The following is an 18,284-nucleotide window of genomic DNA, read 5'->3' on the forward strand; positions in this document are numbered from 1 at the left end:
ATCTCTGGTTCACATTTATTAATACTATCTTAACTGTTGAGTCTGTATATTCAGGGTTTTTAAAAGTGAAAAAGATTATGAACTTTCTGTTTTGAGTTAATATCTCAATTACACAAGTATAAGGCTGGTTCCAAGGAAATAGTCATTTCTTCTGGGACTGGATGAATGAAATAAGTAGGTTCACATTAATATATTTGAAGCTGAAAAGCATACTAAGCATACTGGTTTTGAACTGAATAATAATTAAAGTTCTCACTGATAAAAGAAATGTATTGCTCACTCTTTAATTTGCTGTTGTTCACATAGAAAATGCAGTCAGAAATCACCTGAAGTACCCACCACCATAAGAGATTTTCTAATGAACATTAAAAGGCTTAGAAAAGATAGACAAGGAAAAAAAGAGTAACTATAACACTAAGATGAGGATTAGAACTCAGTTTGAAATGTATTTGCCTTAGGTATCAGACATGTATACTAAAGGTAAAGCAAAGGTCCTTAACCAGAGCATGCAAAGAATGAGCTGCACCTGTTACATATACCATAAGTCACCAGCTAGAGAAAGCTACATTACTTCCCAAAAAGAGCAAAACTGGCAGAATATATATCTTTACATTCAGGCAATGAAATTTCACAAAGAGGGCACTCAGGCAAATGTAATTCATTATTTTTGTAATTAAAACCAATATATGTATTTTCTTGTAAAAAAAAAGAAGTTAAAATTAACTAATGTAGGAACACGACTGACCTAACAATACTTCAGAACTTAAAAAAAAAAAAAAAAAAAATCAAAAAATCACAAAAATTATTTCTGGGTGATTATAGCACCTGTTCTGGTGCCAGTTGTATAAACTTTCACTGTTCGAAACAATCTTGGACCTAAAAACAGAGGTATCTAGCTATTGGAGGCAGATTGGATAAATCTAAAGAACTCCTACAGGTTGTAAAAACATTTCCTACAGAGGGATAAGAAGGCTTCCCACAAGACCCAATGGCATGTATTTCTTTTCAGTACAATTTAATTTTATGCAATTACCAGGCTGGCCCCTGATCCGACTATAAATAACTGTGCCTCCAGATATTCAGTTTTGCATCTGTCCTTAACAGGTTAAAACTGTACATCACGGCCAAAACATCCTAAAAATGAAGCTCATATCCAGCTATACTAAAAACAAAACAAAAAATCAAACAAACAAAACCACAAAAAAACACAAACAACAAACAAAACAACCTGGAAACTACTCAGCTACACAGCAAAATAGCTAGATAATGTAATCTGTAAGCCTTTGCTTTGAGAAGTTTTTAGGTTTGAAGAACAAGAGCACACGTCCAGTATCTCAGTTGGCTACTGGCACTAACACTGGTAGCAAAAATTTCACATTCACCTGGAGGTAGTATATTATCCTCTGTAGCATATTTTCACGTATTTAAATACTAGTTCCCTTTTTGTCTTTTGTCTTCAGATTTCACAATTGAAATTTTAAAGTGTAAAAAAGATGCAGCTTTTTGTCACCAGGGTGGGTCCCCAGGTGAAACAATTCGCTCAGTTTTATTAAACTACTGGCAGTGCAAGTTTTACAATCCCAGAGACATAAGGAAAAGTGGCAAGTAATGAAAATGCAAAATATAAACTTGGAATAACAGATGAATTACATAGATGCCACCTTTGAGGGCTCTAGTACAAATAATATAAAGGTATTATACTGAATTGAGGCTAATGGTGTGGGAATTACAACTAGCTAGTCCATAACAGTGTTATACTTCACTGAATTATGTCACAAATCTGAATATTATCTGAAATGTTTTACCCCTGCCAGCAGAGCTAGGACACTGCTCCTCTTCATCTGCATATATGAGGTTTCAATGATCTTGTGTGAAGATTTCCAGAAGTGTTTTGTGTTGCAAGTTCACTGCTGTTAGGACAATGGAGGATTCAATGCTGACCATGCTCTACATCTACCACTATTACTCTACTGGTAGTGTATGCCATAATGGTGATAGAAAATGGAAATTCATGCATAGCTTAACTGTAGTCTCTCTGCTTTTCTTATTAAATCTCTTTACATCAAACCTTTCATTCTCCTCTTTGCATTGGACACATGCAAAGTTTCCCAAGAAAAAAATGCAGAAAACAGGCAATAGAAGAATAATGTACAGCAGAAGTAGCGCAAAACCATTACAGCAGTTACAGACATGTAAACTCATGTTTGAAGAATAACGATGAACCTAAAAAATATGACAGATGTCTGAACATGTGTAAAGAATGCTTGCTAAACACTCAAGAGGTACTCAGATTCATGTTAGAATATCCACCAGTGCACTCAAAAGCTATGGTCAACAAAAAAAAAAAAACACAACACAACAGCAGCTTAACAGCCACCAGGATGCCAATATTAGTCAAGAAAGTTATAATACAATTGAACAGATAAAATAAAACTTCCACAAGAGTCTATGATCAGAAATTGTATTAATTTTCACCCATGGAGTGTGCAGACACCACTGTGACATAGTAGGTAGCTGGAATGCAATACGCTATGTGGAATAAGTCACCAATGCATTTAAAAAAAAAAAAAAAAAAAAACAAACACTAGAAAAATCCAAAGCTTAGGCAAAAGAATAAAAAGTCCTGAAGCAAGATGACTTGCTCATTTTGCATATTCTTCTAAAAATGAAGACCACTGCTGAAAAAACCCAAGTACTCCACTATCTTCAGAAAAAAAAAAAGCTTATAAACAGCAATTTATAAACACTACTGTGTAAGTACACAGACAAAAGACATGTTAAGATTTCACTTAAATTAAATTACAAAAAAGAATCAGATTATTGTTGCACAAAAAAGAGTTAGAATATAGTCATTAATGGCAACATCTATACAGAAAACAAATAAACAAAGAGGTTTGGGGCCATTCCATGATCATAAGGCCAAATAGCAGACTCTGTGTTTCAATGACACACAGCATTTGGCTGTGATACTCATATGTGGTGGTTTTCTGATTTTGAGACAAAATTATTTCAGGTATGGTTGGGGTGTTTTTTAGTTAAAAAAAGAGCTACCAGATTAGCAATGTGGGGTTAATTAATATCAGAAAAATAAGGCCACGTATTAAAATATCTGAGTTGTGGTAATGGAGCATGCCTAAACATCTGATATCACAAAACAAATAAGACGATACAAGAAGAGTGCGTGGGAAGAGTGTGGGAGGTAGCTAGTATGAGATTGGTTTGCTAACACTTCCCAATGAAAAAGGCACTTGGGGTCTGGCCTCCCCAAATAGTGCCTGAACATCTTCCACAGAGAGGAAATCTACTATTGTATGGATGTAGATTATAAACAACATGAACAGGAATGTTTTTAACAGTTTTCCCAAAAAACAGCAAAAAAAAAATAAGCTTTTTTTCTCGAAATATCATGACGAATGTACACATTCAAATAGGCAGGACACTAAGAAGTTAATTTTAAGTAGCGGTAGAAGAGATATCCATTCCATCAATATCACAGTATCACAGTATGTTTGGGATTGGAAGGCACCTTAAAAGACCATCTAGTCCAATCCCCCCGCTGGAGCAGGAACGCCTAGGTGAGGTCGCACAGGAACATGTCCAGGCGGGTTTTGAATGTCTCCAGAGAAGGAGACTCCACAACCCCCCAGGCAGCCTGTTCCAGTGCTCTGTCACCCTCACTGAGAAGAAGTTTCTTCTCAAAATTAAGTGGAACCTCTTGTGTTCCAGCTTGATCCCATTACCCCTTGTCCTATCATTGTTTGCCACCGAGAAGAGCCTGGCTCCATCCTCACGGCACTCACCCTTTATATATTTATAAACATTAATAAGGTCACCCCTCAGTCTCCTCCAAACTAAAGAGACCCAGCTCCCTCAGCCTTTCTTCATAAGGGAGGTGCTCCACTCCCTTAATCATCTTCGTTGCCCTACCCTGGACCACCTCCAGCAGTTCCCTGTCCTTCTTGAACTGAGGGGCCCAGAACTGGACACAATATTCCAGATGGGGTCTCACCAGGGCAGAGTAGAGGGGAAGGAGGACCTCTCTCGATCTACTAACCACCCCCTTTGTAATACACCCCAGGATGCCATTGGCCTTCCTGGCCACAAGGGCACAGTGCTGGCTCATGGTCATCCTGCTGTCCACCAGGACCCCCAGGTCCCTTTCCCCTACACTGCTCTCTAATATGTAATTTCCCAACAGATACTTGAACCTGGGGTTGTTCCTGCCCAGATGCAGGACTCTACACTTGCTAGATTTCATCAGATATTCCCTGCCCAACTCTCCAGCCTGTCCAGGTCCCGCTGGATGGCAGCACAGCCTTCTGGCGTGTTAGCCACCCCTCCCAGCTTAGTGTCATCAGCAAACTTGCTGATAGTACACTCAATTCCCTCGTCCAAATCGTTAATGAATATATTGAATAATATTGGCCCCAGTACTGACCCCGAGGCACTCCACTAGATACTGGCCTCCAACTAGCCTCCACACCATTGACTACCACTCTGTGGCTTCTCTCCTTAAGCCAGTTTGCAACCCACCTCACTACTCTCACGCCTCCTCAACTTAGCTGTGAGGATGCTGTGAGAGACTGTGTCAAAGGCTTTGCTGAAGTCAAGGTAGACCACATCCACCGCTCTGCCATCATCCATCCAACCTTGTTACATTCTCATAAAAAGGCTATGAGGTTGGTCAAGCATGACTTACCCTTGGTAAAGCCATGCTGACTGCTTCTAATAACCCTCTTATCCTTGATATGCCTTGAGATGGCACCAAGGATAAGCTGTTCCATTACTTTCCCAGGGACAGAAGTAAGGCTGAATGGTCTATAATCACCCGGGTCCTCCTTCTTGCCCTTTTTGAAGACTGGAGTGACATTTGCTTTCCTCCAATCCTCGGGCACCTCTCCCGTTTCCCAAGACTTGGCAAAGATGATGGAGAGCGGGCTAGCAATGACTTCAGCCAGCCCCCTCAGCACCCGCGGATGCATCCCATCTGGACCCATGGATTTATGGATGTCCAGACTATTTAATTGCTCCCTAACCCAGCCCTCATCGACTAAAGCAGACTCCTCCATTGACCTGGTTTCATCCGGGGTCTCAGGGGTACAGGGCTCCCCAGGACAGCCTCCGGCAGAGTAGACAGAGACAAAGAAGGCATTCAGTAATTCTACCTTCTCTGTATCTTCTGCCACCAGGGCATCCACCCCATTCATCAGTGGGCCTACATTGCCTCTGGTATTAGTTTTATCTGCTATGTATTTGAAAAAGTTCTTTTTGTTGTCCTTGACCCCTCTCACCAGCTGTAATTCTAAGGAGGCCTTGGCTATCCTAGCTGCCTTCCTACATCCTCTAACAGCAGCCTTATATTCTTCCCAGGTGGCCAGCCCCTGCTTCCATGACCTGTAAACTCTCCTCTTCTGCTTGAGCATACCCAACAGATCTCTATTCAACCACACAGGCCTCCTGGCTCCCTTCCTTGACTTCCTACGTGTGGGGATGCTCTGATGCTGAGCGTGGAAGAAGCAATCTCTGAATGCAATCCAGCTATCTTGGGCCCCTTTTCCTTCAAGCAGTCTTGCCCATGGGATTTCCCCCAGCAATTGCTTGAAAAGGCCAAAGTTAGCCCTGCTAAAGTCCAGGGTTGCAATTCTACTTGCTATTCTGTTCCTGAAACACAAGATGCTGAACTCCACCATCTCATGGTCACTGCAACCCAGGCAGCTCTCAACCTTTACTGCTTCGACCAGACCCTCCTTGTTAGTGAGGATGAGATCCAGCAGTACACCTTTCCTAGTTGGCTCCTCCACCATCTGCATGAGGAAGTTATCACCAATGCACTGGAGGAATCTCCTGGACTGTGGCTGACTGGCTGAATGGTCCTTCCAGCAAACATCAGGGAAGTAATATGGACCTCATATGATTTTTCAAATTGTAAAAGAGATTTTTCTGAAGGAACAGTTGATGAGAACAGCATCCAATTATCACAAAATATATATGTGGCAAAATAGGAGGAACATTGGAACAGGAAAAAGAAGAAACCACCAAGTTCCTTACTAGTACTTAGATCATACTCATCCTTGGCCACACTCTTGTCCCAGCCTGGAAACACTGTTAGGTAAATCATTTCCTCTGAAGAGTCTTCATCATCTGAACCATTGCCACTTGAGGTCACATCTTCTGCGATAATGTCAAATCTGCCATGAAGCCCTTAACCCAAGAAGTCTACTGCTGTCAGCAGTTATTCTTTCCTGTCTCCCCTACATGCAGCTTTACAATCACACAGGACAGTGTACAGCACCATGCTTTCCATGGTCCGTATCTACTCGTTCTTCCACCCAAAAGAGATTCATTACTCTGCCATAGCCCTGCTGAAACTGCCCCAGTGTGGCTCTCGGCCACATTTCAGTGCCCTGTGCGTGCCTGCAGACCTAATATACCCTGTCCTCTTCTGGCAGAGAAAGTACAGTGTACTGGCTTGAAAACATTTTCTGCCTTTCTAACACAAGTCCTTCTCATTGGAATAGTCTACTTCTAAATTGCCTCCAAACAGGAAAAAAGAAAAACCCAGATACATCCATTATAAAATAACTTACATACTCATCCCTTTTGGACAGGCAAAATACCTCTGCAGTACATGAACAATGTGAAGAACTGTTCTATTTCTATCAAATGTACAACCAGTGAGAGATAAGGGGCATGTAGCAGAGAGCATCTGCCATGGTTTATTGTTGCCCTGCAGTAAATGGTGACATTATTTTTTCTTGACAAGCACTTTTCCTCCAGCAAAGTCAAGTCCAGTAGTACCAGCACCCTGAGCGTGCTCATGCCACTGAAATGGATGCAAGTGCAAGGCAAATGTATGAACCTATGGTATCATTACATTCCTCCAACAGCAAAAATAACCAATGCTTTTAGCGTAAGCGAAGTTTGAAACATTGTACTGAAGTATGAGATTGTGTTACCACCTCTGAAACTCCAGTAAAGTAAACAAATTTTACATAGCACTTTAAGGGGTGACAAATCAAAATTTGTACTGCATGTGAAATATATCCAAATATTTTGGCAAAACAACATTCAAAGCTAGTAGAAGCATGCACGCCTTTCCCTCTGCTAACAAAGTTACTCATCAATAAACTGAGAGGCAGAGTTTGCAATAAGAGCTGCACTTCAAGTCATACAGATACTCACCAAAGGAAAGCAAAATCTGCTTCAAATGTCTTCTCTGGAAATACATTTATTTTCATTATTCCTCACAAGCAATATTTTTATCATCATTTAGACCATCTTATTTCTATATCTTGAAGATGAAAAAAAGATATGTGCTCTTTTTCATTCAGAAAAAAACCTTTACATAATTAATTTAGAAAAATATATTGAAGGCTAGCATCAAAGACACTAGTTTTGATTTATTTCTGTGCAATATATGACAGCATTGGAAAATGCAAGACCTAGGGATCAAAGTTCCAGTGATCAAATAGGATAAACTGATGTTCTTCAGTTCATGAACTTAAAATCAGAACTGCATTTTTTGAAGATGTATCTATCTTGGTAGCAAAACCTAACAGATTTTGCTTTTCTGAAAAGCTGTACTTTACTGCATAAATATTGTCTCTTCTCATAGTCACTAACAGTTCCCTAAACTTAGCACTACTACTCTGAAACTGGTGTCAGAACATGGGAAACCTGGACATTCAAAATCTGATCTGAGTGAGTGACCATCAAAACCTAGGTGGTTTCAGATATGGAGCTTTGGGATGTAAACAAAATGATAATGTCAAAAAATTGTTAACAAGAAAATAACTGAATAATTGCCACCTGACTTGCTGTAACCATGGCAAAATTCTCTCTTCAGCTTTCCACAACAAGCCTTAAAAGCTTATTTTCTTAAGGGATAAATATGTATTCATTACTTCCTTCCACATACAAAATACCAATGCAGATACTTTCCTGTCAGATTAGCAGAAGTAGGGATATAAGACTTTTTTAATTGCTTAGATTTTTTTTCAGGGAATGCTCTAAACCAGATAGAAGGAAAATCCATCAGAGCATAAAAATACCTATTATATAACCAGTCACAGTTAATGTTTGAGCAAATAAGCCTAATAACTTAGGAAAGAATCTCATCCAACAGCAACAGAATTTTATGGCATCTGATCTATGGTACATCTACAGATGAATCATAACTAGTTCATAACAACAAGAAAACCTTGTTTCAGCTAGGAGAGAAAGTCAATGGCAAAGTGCTGGCAGTGTATCAATTTGGACTATGGGCTTGATGGAGAACATCACTGTAATGTCCACAGCCAGGGCAATAATGAAAGGGAATGATCTGAAGAACAAGGAGCTGTGGCAAATGCTTACTTTGGACTCATAGCAAAGACGTGTTTTGATCAAGCTGAACACCTTTTCACCAAACTTTAAGTTTACAAATAGCGTGTAGTAAGGACGGAGAGACACCAACTTTGTTTTTCACTTTCACACAATATAGAATTATATACATGTATTTTTAGCCATCTATCTGAAGATATATGTTAAATAGTTTTCTTTGCTTATTTCTTAGTTTTCCAATTTCCTGTCTGTGGGATTTTTCTTTGGGAAATTAAATTGTGGCTGGGATATTCCAACGAGACTGTACTGTTGCACAATATAAGCGGCAGAGACTGGGGCAGGGCTTTATCTTCCTTTTTGTTTTTTCTCCATGTAACTTTCTCCCACTACTGAATATTTCATTACTTCTCATTGAGATGCACAAAACAACAATCTTTCTGAACTCATGTGTAAACATTGAGGTAAACAGACCATAAATGTTTTTTTTCCCCTTGTCTCAGAGTGTCAAGTTTATTTCTTACTTGACCAGTCTGTAAAGTACTGCCTTTCAATGGCTTTCCAAAAATGGAGATGATGTATACTTCACCACTTACCAGAATGTCCTGCTGGAAGAAGAAAGCAGTTTTAATGCAGTCTATGTTTGATGTAGTTATTATAATACACAAATCTTACTAGTACTTGCAGGATACTGTCCATTGTCTTTTTCACGGGAATCATCAGCTGTCGTCACCAAAGAGATGTCAAGTGATATAGGGGAAATTTCATCATCTGTATGGTGATGGATGAATCATTACTATTTCATTAGCTGAGTTGCATCTCAATACTGACAGACACTTGTATTATTCTATACTGCAAGTTCCATTCCTTCATTTATTGGTCCAAGAGAGAATAAAGACAGACTATGTTCTTCATATAATTCAACCCCTAATAGCCTTACTTTACTGACACAGTAAGGATATCACCAAAACAGATTATTTCAAGAGGAGTATGTATTACAGCAATAATGAATTTTCTGGCAATGATCTGTTCATGTGATTCAAGCTCTAATTGCACCTGTATACCATCTGAGCAGAGATTCTAGAGTAATGAGTGAAGTTATTTGTATTCCCTTCTTTACCAAGATATATTCTGAGATTTAGCCCAAAAGTCTAAACTCTGTATGTAAGCAGAGTTGATAAGGATTGTCATGTCAAGTGGTTGAAAAACATGGCATACACCTTGGGGAATGGCTCTGATCACAGTTCCTTAGAAAGAGAATGTGAAGATTTACCTTTTGTGATGCTAACTACATGAACAAACAAGCACAACAGTGAAAAATCATTTTATAATCCTAATGTTCATTATTCTTATAATTTCCATATTTATTGAGGATAATAATGTAAACTAGTGGTATCCTTCACTGGTAAGTTATTGGTGACTTGATAAAAAGTAAAATTGACTGTACCTAGAGGAAGAAATATATTTGTATCCCCTTGGTTAAATAGGAGTGAGTATTTCAGACCTCTGATAATTTCAGCCGCACGAACAACACAAAAGATGAAATAAAATGTGCCATTTTGCAATAAAACAATATACAGCTCAGGCACTCTATTTCACTAATTTGCAGAATGTCCTAGAAGAGACTATGCCATTTGCATCTTGTACAGCTTCATGAAAACAGAATTTGGCTTTACAGCCTAAATGAAAAAGAAAACAGTTACATTTTAAGTTGACATTTTTATCTCTCTCTGCATTCTGTAATATGCTGTAGCAAGAAGATGTCCTAAAAAAACTCCTCGTATTTGTACAAAGACAAATCACTTCTACTGTAAACTCCTCCTTATTCTTATGTCAATGTCTAATGTCAATTCACCCTTTCAAAGAACAGCCAAGAATGTTATTTTACCCTTTATGTACACATAGCCCCAGTCTAACTAACCTCTCTGTATTAAACACTAGATATGTCTTTGAGCTTTTAATGAAATCAACATTTTAATATGAACAAGATCAAATTCTTAAAACCATCTATTCTCAACATCCTGGAAAGGTTTATGTGGGAAACTATGCTGATGCATGGCCACTTTGTGTTCCCGTGCAATCAAAAAAAATCCACAGAAATTCAGAATGCTTCTGTTTTCTTTTAGAGACACACATTCCCCTTTTACTTCCCCAGGATACAAATTAGAGATTGTGCTTCTTATTCCCTTATGATATCCTTTAACTAGCTATGTAATCCTTCACTCAGTTATTTTAAAGGGGCAACCTACTGTACTTACCAGAATCTTTTCGAGGAATTTCTTTTTCATCCCCTCCAGAAGAATGACCTGGCAGCTCTGAGACTGGAATAGCACTTGCGTAATACGAGGGGCTGGATCTCCTGATAGAGGTATCCATGGGAGTTGTGTCATGTGTTGATCCACTACCTACATTTTCATCATCCGCTCCTGAGGTTGAGGACTCTCCGCTATGACGTGTGCCATCTGCATCATAACGTGAGCCATCTGCATTGTCAATAACTGTTGGAAAGAAGAAATTAAACCACCGATAATAACAAGGAGCTACATAACTGTATTTCAGTAATGTTAAACAGTTTAAGTCCTATAGCAAAAAAATAAAGCAAAACAGTTGTGGATAAATATCAGTTCATCCATTTTTGACATCTTATTTAATCTGTCTAGATCACACATCACTAAACTATGTCTAACGTATATATGCTAGTGTATATATTTGTCAAACTCTGCATCAAATATTTTGAAATTTTGATCAGGCAGTTTGACTTTGAGCATAAAATCTTGGCCTCTGTAAAGTCAATCAGAATTTTAGTATTAGGACAAAAAAATTATTATGAGACTTTTCTTCCACTTCCAGCTACTTTTCTAACCAGCACCTCAAATGAGATGTAGAAAGGGTGCTGTCTTATGTGAAGTCCTATATGTAAAAGAAACATCAGCATCTCTGAGGTGTTAAAAAATGTCAAGTACTTATATAAAAACATTTAGTAGCACCTTGAGACAAACCGAGCTACGTAAGATTTAGGTGAAGACAAGTGACTAATTGCTTTAATTACTGTTGAACATCTCTTGACTTCTTTTTCTTATGTTTGGCTTGGTTTTTAATATTAGCAATTGTTTATATAAAAAAAAGATAACCAGATCCTAAAAAAATGAAACAAGTGGTAAGTCTTATCAATATAGTACCTATTTCACCTTGATGATTGAGGAAAGAGGTATCTAGCCTTTCAATTGGCTCACATGCTTTGTCCCTTGTTTCTGTAAAAGAAGGAAAATAGGAAATAATAATTTGAGAAAACTGATTAAAAAGTCACAGGTATACCCATATTAATTGTACATGACCACAAAACAACAGTTTCAGATGTGGGAAATAGAAAAAAAATTTCCAAATAAAATGTTATTCACTATTCTACCTAAGTTCCCTTTTTGCTCCTTCCCAGGTGGGACACTTCAAGATTGTTCTGTCAGCTAATGACAAGATAGTAATCATACCCTTGGGCCTTGGAGCTGCTGTAGGTGTCAGACACTCCCAGCATCCCTTAACACAAGGAATTATTGTTTGCTATAGAAGCTCATGTGTGCATTAACAGAAGAACTGAGCATTATCACCTACAACAGTTATGTCTTTTAGATTCACTGCTGGGGTGGTTCACTTACAAATTAACTATAAGCTACTAAGTTAGTTCCAAGGGCAGAAAATGGTTTATTTCAAAACACGCTATTGACAAAATGGCTCAAATTTATTGCTGGCATTAGAGATACACTTCTAGAGGCTGACAATGTATTTCTTCTCAGCTGAAAAACAGATGCTCTTTAGTATAGAAGCCTTCATTCCAGCACCTGAAACAGATTACATATGCTATTGTTAGTTAAGCTAGATTTAAAATATATCACAAAAGCACATACATACCTGTAGCATTGTAACAGTATGCATCGTACCGACCAGTTGTGTTTGCTGAAAGTTTATAAATGCCAGTATGATTTGCTGCACAAAGATGATAGGGATTGATTCGTGGAATAACAATATTCCCCACTACAAAACCATACCTGTGAAGAACAGAGGAAATACACAATACTACATATTATAGCAGATAACATAAATGTTCTAGGTATCTCAAACATGAAGAAGCTACAAAGAAGCAATTATTTTCATCTTACATTATTTTAAAAATAATACACTTTTTGTATATGAAGGGTTTTCCTTTCTCACGTGGAGCGACATGTTCGAGCCTCCAGACACCCAACACCATTTTGCATTTAACTTCAAGAGCTAAACCCATTTTAATTAAATGAACATCTTATTAGGTAGGATGACCAGTTCCAGAACAAGGCTGTGAAAGCAGAGGGATTGGGATGCAAGTGCACTTTTCATTCAGGGTGAGGTTGTATTACCTGATACTAAAGACTGGCTTATTTTTTCCTCAGAGTGACATATTCATTGCTTTGAGCATTACATACTACTCAGTAACATTTCACACAGGAATGTTTGGGGTTCAGTTTTGTACCTAAGCAAATTTAGAGAATGATTGTAAGACACATCACTTTCTGGAAAAGCCGATGGCTTGGTAAAATATTCAGATACGACACTCATCTATCCAGAAATTCTTACTGTATCTTTCAGTCAAACAATGTGACTATTTTGCACTGAGCTCACATATCTCAGTGAAGACTGTTGTCAACAGTGCTACATAATGCATAATGCGTTATTACCATTTTGCAATCCTGTAACACCTGATTAATTCCAATGTATTCAGCTGGGATCCATGACAGAATGGTAATGAGAACTGGGGTTTGGTTGGGGTTTCGTTTTACTTCTTGAAAGGTATAATCAGGGAGGAGTAAATTTCATAGCTTTACAGTTTTTTACCTATGAACCCCATTCCAGTTACCTGTCTAATGGGCAGATACTTGCAATTCTGAAACTCTTTTGTAGGTGGAATTATAAACTGCTTTACTCACACTTCAAACTGGGACTACAATGTTGACACTTAATAATCAATTAGTCACCCTACTTGTGTTATGGTCTGTTGATTCATCTTATTCGTCCAACATTACACGTGTTTTCGTGATTGTACACAGTATAATTTTCTCTCCTATTCAAGTTTGATAAGAGCCTAGCCATACTGATAAGTTTAGAAAAGATTTTCCATTTTGCAGAATACTGATAATGGCTAGCACTAAAAATCTCTACCCCTAGGAGTTTAGTTAGGATTTTATCCTTATTCTGTATATATTGTGTAGTGCTGGACAATTTAGAATGCTAAGTATGTTCATATGTTAATGTCAGAAAAAGAACATGCCTACTGTGTTACACAGGACTTTTCTCTCAGAGTAATGAATTGTCTCTAGTCTTTATGCAGTACTATTTTAAAAGGTCACTCCCACTTCTCATGGAAAAATATTCTAAGATTTTTCTGTCCATTGTTCCCTGGCGCTACTGCCCACCTCTTTCACCAGTGGGTAGGGCATAATGGTTCTGAAAATGAACGCTCCATATTCTGTCATCAATGGCAGTGCATGACATTTATATGTGTAAGAATGTTTTTAAGGCCCTGCAAGTATATCTTTCCATTATTACAAATTACTTTGTACAGATACTGCTAGTTTGAAAGGAGCTTTATTCAATTTTCATGGGCTTGCATTAGGTGTTAAAAAAGTAAAGCACCACTGACTAGACTGAAATTAATCACCTGACAGGAAATAATTGCAATAAGTACTGATGCTAGTATTATCCGTCTGTTAGGAAAGTCTTAAAATTTTGGACAAATATCCACTGAACTTTTCTACTTCATGTCAGAATATAAATTACATGTCTCCATATTTGCTGTTTATTTTAGATTGTAATAAAGATTAAATACTGAATACTGAAATTTATTTCAACTCTGTAATGGTTTACCGGTATGAATCTATGTTATCTAATTAAAAAAACAAAACAAAAACCAACAAACAAACTCAAACCAAAACAAAAACCCAACAAACAACAAAACACATACACACACACAAAAACAAACACAAAACACCCAAACTTCAAATTTACAGGTCCTGATTTTGATCTCTTTTCTGCATAGGAATGCTTAGGATTACTTGCATAATAAGTGTATTATGTATTTTGTAATGCAAGATCACATGATCATTTAGTCTGATACATTTACACACCACATGATGGTCCCGACTTGATTACTGTTTGAACAGAGGGCATCCTTGAGGAAAATATTTCATCTTGATTAAAAGCTGGTGTGACAAAGAATCTACTATAACCCTTTATAAGTTGTTTCAGCCAATGATTATTATATTTTCATTTTTTGTTGTATAGTATGCAGTTTTTTAAATCCAAAATTTTCTGTGAGAAATTTCCAATTTCTTGGTGTAGTTATTTTTTGTAAACTGAAGAGTCTGTATTATCTGTATTTGTTGTCCCATACACCAATAATTACAGATGGTAAATAAGTCACTTGGGAATATGGTTTGGGGTTTTTTAATAATTTTTATGGCTGTCTCCTGAAACTTCTCCGTTCATGGATTGTAAAAACGCGCTAATACTATGGTCATTTTTTTACTAAGATGTCAGGAGTTCACCCCTCAACAGTACCACTTGCTGCTTTTTATTGTTGCTTGGCAAGACAGAGTTTCCTATACTCTATCCACCATCTTCAGACCTTACATTTGGTGTTAAAAATAGTAAATAATTTTCACATACTTATCTTGCCAATTAGTCAGCAATACCATATGAACTTCTTCCTAATTAATTTATTATACTGTAAATCTTTTGTTATCTTCATATTTTATCTGTAAGAGGCTATGACTTTTAAAAGATAGTTGATAAAAAGTATATGCCGTCAAGGACTTATTTATTACTGGACCCAGAGCAAGCATACACATGCAAAAAATATAACTTACCTGAGGACTGATATCTAATTAACAGCTACACAAAGTCAACTGTAATTATTACACTGTAGCATAGATTGACGGACTTGTCATTATATATTATTTTTTTCAATAATTTCTTTACCTGCAAGTTTCAAATCCAAGTTCATGAGCTTTCTTCAACTGTTCTAGTGTTGACAAAGTACTATTGAGAGCTCTGCAGAGTTCAACTGCTTCAGATCGTGTGAGAGTGTAGCGACCATTTTTCTCAACATGAAAAACTCCTCCATATCTGCAACTTACATTGAATTCTGTTATTGAAAGAAAAGAAAAAAAAAAAGGAATTTCAAATTGTAAACACTTCACTGAAGACCTGGAAATTATTTATTTTCAATTGTAGTGCTTTCAATGCAAACCAACAACAAGCAGCAGCTACAGATTTGTTGAGATTGAGAGCTAGCACTTCCAGTTACCTTCCTCATACTCCCCTTCTGTGAGCTGAGACACATGCCAAATCTTCAGCCTTTCCAAAAATAGCAATAAACATGGTTTTGTGAGGTATCTAGCACTTTTAAAATACCATTAACAGTAACATGCAAAAGATGTAAATACATTGTGTAAACCTTGGAAGCTACATTACTGCAAAACTAACTGAATGTATTTGAAAACAAAGTATTTAATTAATGACAGACTTTTTTTTAAAGATAATTGTAAGGTTCCCTAATTATTTCACTGTAATGCCTTCATAGTGAATCCTTTTAAAATTAATGTATACATCAATACCCAGTTTCAGAACTAGTTCAAGCAACATGCTCCTATTACTAGCTAGACAAAAGCCAAAAGCTTGCACTGGTTTGATGTTGCATGATCTATATGAGACAAAACCTAAATTATCTTCAAATTATCTTCACATATATTCTGAATAAGGACAACATTGTACTGTTAAATAGTCCCTGAAAGATCGTCTTTAAGCTCTTCTTTTTCAACCTGCTAGGGAAGAAAGAGAAGCATCAACTACACATTATGTAAGAGTTCACACGAATTAACTTCTTGCCCTCTGTTCATTCATCTTGACAATACTTCCCTCCATTTCAAAAGGCTTCCCCTTGCTGAGCTCACTCTCAGACATAAAAGTTTTACTGCCAACGTATGTCAGAGTTTCAATTTGTACTGCAGTAAGCCTATTTAATATTAAAGGGTGTCTTAGATGGATTTTAATTTAAAAATACTGTAAAAGTTTGCACATGGAAGTAACTTTCAATGGCAAGCAGTAAGAGGGTGAAAATAATGAATAAAATAAAAAAAAAGTAGATGCCACAGTTGTGTTGCCCAATTTGTTTCCTGGCCTACAGGAAGGGAGCACCTCATAAAATTCACTACAAACATTGAACAAAAGACATAAGTGCTGGAGACTCTGAGGACATCACACCTCATTCATCTTTATGTTGGAATGATACTGCCTACACAATGAAAAAGGTACAATGGGAAAACAGTATGATCCAACAAAAGTCTGTGACTGAATAAACTGAGATAAAATAAACATTATTTGAACATCTTTTTTCAACAAGAACAGCTAAGAAAGGTGGAAGGGGAGGACAGGGAATAATCATGTGCATAGAGAAAATTAGGAAAGATCAGGATGCTTCAAAGCAATATTAATTAACTTTTCTCCTGCCCCACCTTTCCCCTAAGAGAAAAAAGTGGTTGCAACTCCAGACTGGAATGACAGCTGCGAAGCACAATTAATTGGAGTAGCCTGTTATTACTGGTGAAGAGAGGAGCATGACTCATTTTTACCTCAATTTTAACAGGACTTCCACATGCAAGAAAGGGAATATAGACCAGTCTTCTCCAAATAATAAAAAGGGGTGTCTGTATCATCTATTTGAAATAAAAGTTGCAATATAATTATTTTCCTAGAAGACCCAAAATGCAATTCATGTACATTTGCATTGATACTTTCTATGTGAATAACAAGCAACTTTACTAAGGTCATTTTTGCCTGACAGCCTATTTTCTCCTACAGCATACATGTGGAAGCAAATGATATCAATCAAGATGTGCACTCTTCCTTCAGTTGCTTTCACTCATTGGTAAACTGAGCTCATTCTATCTACAGTGTATCTACTCAGTGTAAATTGCAAAGAATGTTCCTCTTCACAGGGTACAGGAAACAAGGAGAAAAAATACCAGATTAGATCCAGACTGTATGGTGTGTGAGAAGACAACAATTATTTGCAGCAAAAGTAGGAATTCAAGAGTATTGATGACTGCTTGTCCAAGGGATACCTTCACACAGGCAACAGAATTAAAATTCTTCCCACAAAAAGAATGTAAAAAATATCTCTTCTCCTACCTGCCCCCACTTATTTTGGCTACACCGAATTTTTTTTTTCAGCCTAAATTGATATATGTTACATAGCTCTTTAACAGTCTTGGTGATTACAGTTCTTATTATCTTTATTTTCTTATATTATAAAAAAATACCAAGAGGACATAATTTTTTAGTTTTGCAAAATTCATGCAAGACTATCATGTTTTCTCAAACTGCCTTTATTGTGACACGGTTGTTTTCTTCCAGGGAAAACTAGTTCTATTAAAATTTCTCTGATGACAGCCACATCATGAGAGGTTTTGAAGGCAAGAATGAGGAACCTGTGTAGAATGGAACACTAACAAACACATTTTTCTTTCCAGGAGGACTTATTCCCTCACTGGAGGGCTGAGTTTCATAGTCTGAGGAGAAACTAGGGGATTAATATGAGATGACAGTCCCAGCAATTTCCCACACCTGATTCTGAACTAGTCACAATGTTTCCACAAGTGTCAGACACAGACATGCCCAGGACTGGTGTTCCGGACCAGATGGACTAGGGACATGCAGTCACACCCCATGCTGAACAGTACCACATGCTCAAAAGTAATTGCCATGGGTGCGTAGAAGTCACCAATGTACTCATCAGATGTTCAGCTTGCAGATCCAAATATTTGTTGTCTTATGACAACACAATGAATAGATACCCTGCACAGAAGGATGTGGCCCAAGACTACTGCTACGGGATGGAGCTGCTCTAACAGCTGCCATGTGAGAAACTTTTAATTTGGCTT

The 18,284-nt window shown here is 37.4% G+C and overlaps 1 protein-coding gene across 4 annotated transcripts in view; it reads right to left on the bottom strand.

Moving 5' to 3' along the window:
- The window catches only part of CD44 (CD44 molecule (IN blood group)), a 52,324-nt gene that overhangs the window by 14,749 nt on the left and 19,291 nt on the right, over positions 1–18,284 (bottom strand). The window contains exons 2-6 of one of the 4 annotated variants that reach the window (XM_005500232.4): positions 15,322–15,487; positions 12,223–12,359; positions 11,499–11,570; positions 10,578–10,817; positions 8,995–9,090 (exon numbers count right to left, since the gene is read on the bottom strand). In XM_005500232.4, coding sequence (XP_005500289.1) covers positions 8,995–9,090; positions 10,578–10,817; positions 11,499–11,570; positions 12,223–12,359; positions 15,322–15,487 — 711 coding nt within the window. The remainder of the gene's footprint in view (positions 1–8,994; positions 9,091–10,577; positions 10,818–11,498; positions 11,571–12,222; positions 12,360–15,321; positions 15,488–18,284) is intronic. The other 3 variants (XM_005500233.4, XM_065064871.1, XM_005500234.4) reach the window with 3 other exon arrangements.

Source organism: Columba livia, chromosome 5, assembly GCF_036013475.1.
Source record: "Columba livia isolate bColLiv1 breed racing homer chromosome 5, bColLiv1.pat.W.v2, whole genome shotgun sequence".
Lineage (NCBI taxonomy): Eukaryota > Metazoa > Chordata > Aves > Columbiformes > Columbidae > Columba > Columba livia.